General features: G+C 38.8%; 1 protein-coding gene across 1 annotated transcript in view; it reads left to right on the forward strand.

The window, feature by feature from the left end:
- Positions 1-6250, forward strand: part of LOC143300342 (phosphoacetylglucosamine mutase-like) — a 25995-nt gene extending 19745 nt beyond the window's left edge. Inside the window, exons 15-17 of the mRNA XM_076613945.1 lie at positions 46-167; positions 2055-2106; positions 3075-6250. Coding sequence (XP_076470060.1) covers positions 46-167; positions 2055-2106; positions 3075-3161 — 261 coding nt within the window. The 3' untranslated portion in view covers positions 3162-6250. The remainder of the gene's footprint in view (positions 1-45; positions 168-2054; positions 2107-3074) is intronic.

Raw genomic sequence — 6250 nt, forward strand, 5'->3', positions numbered from 1 at the left:
ACTCCTTAGATACACTCATGCATTTCACAAACACCCCATCCACAGGTTCAGGACAGAACAGTCGTTCAGACCACAGACGCAGAGAGGAGAACAACATCACCAGCCGGACTGCAGGAAGCCATTGATCAGCTGGTGTCAGGCTATAGCAGTGGTCGCTCCTTTGTCAGGTTTGTCTCTCAGTCGTAGTCACCGTCTTCTTCTCATAATCTTCATGGGTTCCCACATCTTTGATGAGCTTTTTTTTGTGCTTGACATTTTTTTTTTTTAGTGAGTTTTTGTGGCAGAATTGGTAAGGTATTGGATTTCTAATCCTGTGTTCACCTGTGATTAGGGTTCGAGGCATGATTTTTGCATGATGTTGTGTGTTTGGGAAAGGCACATTACTCTAATTTTCCTCTCTCCACCCAGAATGAGTACCTGACTTCAGTTTGGGAAGGTAAAAATGGTGGAAGGAGAGGATTGGGCCCCGCCTTCCTGTGCCGAGTGCTAGACACAGTGGGTTTAAATTCACTGCCCAACCATTCAGACAGACATACTTTGATTTTTTGGGGGGAGGTGTGCATGTTGGATATCTGCATGTTTCCACAACCCACCAAACATTTTACATGAATTACAAGTGCCTTTAACATGTGTTTTTGATGATCATGTTTCCACAACCCACCAAACATTTTACATGAATTGCAAGTGCCTTTAACATGTGTTTTTGATGATCTGCATGGCACAGGCATTGCGCTGTGATTTAAACCCACTACTCTCAGATTGAAAGTCCAGTGCTCTAACTACTCAGCAGTCACTCCCCATCTGTCTCAAGCATTGTTTGTGCTGTGTTCACTTTGATGACTGAATGAACCAGTGAATGATCCACTTTGATGACTGAATGAACCAGCGAATGATTCACTTTGATGACTGAATGAACCAGTGAATGATCCACTTTGATGACTGAACCAGTGAATGGTACACTTTGATGACTGAACCAGTGAATGGTACACTTTGATGACTGAATGAACCAGTGAATGATCCACTTTGATGACTGAATTAACCAGTGAATGATCCACTTTGATGACTGAACCAGTGAATGGTACACTTTGATGACTGAATGAACCAGTGAATGATCCACTTTGATGACTGAATTAACCAGTGAATGATCCACTTTGATGACTGAATGAACCAGTGAATGATCCACTTTGATGACTGAATGAACCAGTGAATGATCCACTTTGATGACTGAATGAACCAGTGAATGGTCCACTTTGATGACTGAATTAACCAGTGAATGCACCAGTGAATGATCCACTGATGACTGAATTAACCAGTGAATGATCCACTTTGATGACTGAATGCACCAGTGAAATGATCTGGAGAATTGGCAAGACTATTTAGAATTTATTCAGCATCATTTTTCCAGCCTCTTTCACTTCGCATATGATTAAAAAAAAATTGTAAAAAGTGAAAAGACTTGAGTCTCACCAATGCCATTTTCTGTTATCCCACCAATTTCAATTGTTCATACAAAGTTTGTTCTTCTTTTTCCTTATTGCAGATGGGAAATTAAAATCTCTGTGGGATTTGCACATGAGGTCAAGTTGTTCTCAGATGTGGATCAATGGGTTAAGAGTAATAGTCATTCTTGAAAGTATAGAACATTGTTGTTTTGAGACTGGGGTCAGGGACAGTTAAATTTCAAACCTGTCTGATTTATATGCTGCAGTGAACTTTGAGCTCTTTGCTGTTTGCTTTTGAATTCATAGGTAAATTCTCCAAGTTCTGTCCTGATTGTCTGGAGAGATGTTATTTTCATGTATTTGAGAATTTGTATTTGGTCAAACGCTTGATATAGGAAGCAATTTCATATGTAACAGTGAAAATTTGTATCCATATTTCTTAAGTATTCATGTATATTTTGTTTTCTATCAGAGGTTTGGGGTAATCTGTTTCTGTTTATTATTACATCCTTGACATTTTGCTCATGTATAACTGTCGACTGGTAGGAACGGGTTTGGAAAGAAAAATGTATAACAATAATTTGTTCTGTGTGTGTGTGTGTGTGAAAACAGACCATCAGGCACAGAGGATGTCGTGAGGGTGTATGCGGAAGCTGACTCACAGGTAAGAATGTGCAAAGGATGTAGGTATGGTCCTTGTTACTTTCATTCATTGATAACGTCCAAGACATTCTTTCTGCTGTATGGATAATGTGTGTCCACTGTCTTGCACTGTTGTGTCTGTCAATGTACAAGACACAGTGGGAAGAAACCTGAGTTGGTGCACATGCTTTTCAGATGGTTTTTAAATGGACTGCATTCTTTCAGTTGTGTTTCATTGTCATGTGTTTGGATAGGGTGGAAGAATAGACTGCTGCTGGTATTATTTCCCTTCTAATAATAATAATAATAATGGATACTTATATAGCACACTATCCAGAAATCTGCTCTAGGTGCTTTACAAAAACGCTTTTGATAACATAAAACATTATATCTATGTTACATACGCACACCAAAATGTGACCACACACACACACACACACGCACGCACGCACGCGCACACACACACGCACGCACGCACGCACGCACACACACACTGCATACATACATTTTAACATACATGTGTATCTAACAGCTACCCTAACAAATACGCACACATAGGCAGGCACAAACTTACATAAACACACGCGCACACAATACACATTCATATACATGCATGTAGTTGTGGACCTGCCACAATTGAACTTATTGCTGAGGGAAAAGGTGAGTTTTGAGACGAGATTTAAAACAGAGATTCTACTGTCGGAGCTGTCCTTCCCAGCCAGTCTGTGCTATTTCTAGTGCTTTAAGGTGTTCATTTATCTATGAAGAGAGGTGTTTATTTATCTGTAAAGAGAGGTGTTCATTTATCTATGAAGAGAGTGACACTGTACAATACACTTTCCCAAGGGAGAACAACCTGAATTTTATACCGAGAAATCTGTTGTGACAGAAAGTAATACAATAAAGCAGAAATCATAAAGTGCCTGCAGTTGTAGATGTGGAGTGAGTGTTCAACCAGGTAATCGAACATTTCTTTTCTGTGTTTGGTAGGCCAAGGCGGACGAGCTTGCCTACAAAGTGGGTCTGGCGGTCTACGACAAGGCCGGAGGGGTTGGGGATCGACCCTCAGCTCCTTGATGCGTGTCAGCCTGTATGCTTGCTGGTGCTGCTGATGACATTGTGGGAACGAGGGACAATGTGAATTATACTGTTGATATATTGCCTTATTGCTAGAGGGTTTTTAAATGACAGTTTTGTGTCATAAGTGGGTATTTTTTAGTGATACTATGTGTTACAGGCACTGCTAGATGCTTACTTGGTTTGGAGCTGTTTGATCCCGTCATATTCTGTATCCATATCACCATTTTATCTGAGGGGCACATGTCTCACAGAGCTTAGCTGATAGCATTTCGAAGTTATGTATATGTAGTTATATTTAAGATGCGTCATTTGTGATGATGAGTGGTGTTGGGTGAGGAATGGGGAGAACCGCATGCTTCCTGTGAATGAGTGAGCTCAGTACAATCTGTTTCAGTAAATGCAGGGTCTCAGGCACAGTCTGTTTATCTTATGATGTGACACAGAGGTGCATTCCGCTGATCAGGGTTTTTTTTGGTTTTGGGGTTGTTGTTTTTTGACGCATTATCAATGTGTCAACGCTTTATCAGTATGTCCAGCCTTGACTTAAATGTTCAGTTTGTCGTTCTTAACAAACTGTTTTTGACTCTTGGGTCATCAGTTTAAAAACAATAATTCATGACAGGGAATGAGTTGTGACTGATGGAATAGGTTGTGCTGGGGTATTTATTTGTGTTTAGTAGTATTTTGCAGGGTTTGTTATTTTGTTTTGATAATGGTTCTTTGTTGTCATGTCACTGCCAGACAAGACAGTTACCTAATAACAACCCAGATTTAATTCAGTGATTCTGCAAAGTAAGAGTCCAGGGTTTGGGGGTCAGCTCATAAAATCACAATCATAATGAGTACTTAATGTCATCAAATTAGAAATGTATCATAAGTGTGTGTGTGTGTCACATTAATCAGTAAATGAATAGTGAAGGCTGTGAGTCCATGATTTCATCAAGCAAAATTGAGGAATTCCGAAACTGTTATGGTGTGGTGTTTAGTGTTGCACACTGATGATTGGGAGGCTGTAATTTTGATATGGGTAAGAAGTTGAAATGACTTTTTACCAGCAGTATGTGCTCAGTCCTCAAACTGGAGGACTGGAACAACGTTTGAGTGCATTCCATTTTGTAGACGCATTTTTTTTACAATGTTGCTCAGATTTCTTGATCAGTATTACATTTGTTCATGTTTCATGAGCCTTGCTCATGGCAGAACATGCTATGAAAGGAGGATAGAGTGCCTGCAGTCTCACATCAAACTGGATCATAATTTCAGTATTGTCCTCATCCATACTTATCATCGGAGAATACAGAAAAATAATAAGTTCTGGTGTTTTTCTTGTCCCGGTCTGCGTGTGATCTGTTATATTTGTTTGTATATATAGGAGAGCAGTTGTTTGATCGACATTGTGTGGTTTCCATATCATGAATGTAATGAATCAAAACAGACTCTGGAAACACCTCTAAGAGGTTTGACACTAGGGTTTCTTCTGGTGATGGTTTATAGCAGATTGTGATTGCTTTAGACTACTGATACTGGGACTGTAATTCAAGAAGCCTAGGTGTGTCTGCATTTGGGGCATTTCAGCTGAACAGCATGAGAATGACACCATCAGACAACCCCCCGCTCCCTCCCCCCCCCCACCCCCAAAAATGAGGCCAAGTAAAGAATGAGGTATTCCATTCGTTGAGGCAGTTGTGAACGAGTCAGAATTTTATTTAATCCAAATGGTTCTAGCTGTGCTGTCCATGGATTGCTCTTTGTCTGGCCTGTGTAAATGCAAAAAGTTTGTCACTGAAGTTGATGTTGGGTGCATCAAGTGCAAGAAGTTTATCGCAGTTGAGTTTGGGTGCATCAGGTGCAAAAAATTAATCACTGAAGTTGATGTTGGGTGTATCTGTATTGTATCCTGATACCAGCTGTATTTCTATGTTAATAAGAACAATCTGATCTTACCTGGCCTTTGTTTTTGAGTAGAATATCTTTTTAATGTAACCATACACCTGTGCCTCAAATTTTCAACATGGCGTATTGTATATGTTTGGACAATGAAGTTTATCTTAGTTGTGATGGAAACTAGGGGAGATAGTTCTACTTTATTCACTTCATGTTTGCATCCATCCATCCATGCATGTGTGTCTCTTTGGTGGATGGACAAGTGATACAAACCATGAGCTATTTTTGTTCTTTTTCTTTTTGAAATTCTGCTTCTTTGTTCTCTTCCTAAGGTTGTTGTTGCATTCCGCATTTACCTTGTATGTCTGTTATCTTCATATTTCAAGAATCTCTGTGTTAGGAAGGTCACCCTGTTTCCTATCTGAGAGATAAGGGCTCTGAAAACTTGATAATTTCTGTCAATTATACTGTACATTGATAGGCATTTGTTTTCAGTTGATGTCGTATGACAATGTAAGTTATTTGATATGTATTTCTTTTACACTTCAAGTAATGAAATGGACCATGGACCAAAAATGCAGTGAATATTACCAAGATATGGTTGTGCATCAATAACCATGATCAGGGCAGAGTTATGCAATTTCTGTAATTTGCTATGTTTTTACATATCTAATGAAGATAGTTGTTTGTTTAATCGAGATTAATGATAATCCATTTCACTTTTTTTTTGTTTTGATAGGAACATGTTTTTCTTTATACTTGGTTAAAAAAAAAAAAAAAAAGATTTATTGTTTTCAGTTGTAATTTATGATGAAGTTTTAATTTGAATTGTTTTGGAAGTTGTGATATAACTTTTTATTTTGTTTTTATGAGGGTTTTTTTGGGGGGTGGGGTGGGGGGGGGGGTTATAGAAATCAATAACTTTTCAAACACATGTTTAATTATGTGTGTTTCAAAATGTGTAAGGTTCTTCCATCTAATCAGATTTAGGATACATTCAGCAGAAACTTGGCTATCTGCTTGTTATTTTCCAACTGTTGTTTTGCAGTTAAATTATGTGGTGCTTTATGTTTACAAGTTGGATGTTGCACTGACAATGTACCATTTTGGGATAAGGGATGTAATTAAATAAGCTGGATTTGTTGAGTGTTTTTGGTGTTCATTTTACCTGGATGGTTCCTGCCTCACTGAACAAACCAAAT

Source organism: Babylonia areolata, chromosome 2 (genome assembly GCF_041734735.1).
Source record: "Babylonia areolata isolate BAREFJ2019XMU chromosome 2, ASM4173473v1, whole genome shotgun sequence".
NCBI classification, from domain to species: domain Eukaryota; kingdom Metazoa; phylum Mollusca; class Gastropoda; order Neogastropoda; family Buccinidae; genus Babylonia; species Babylonia areolata.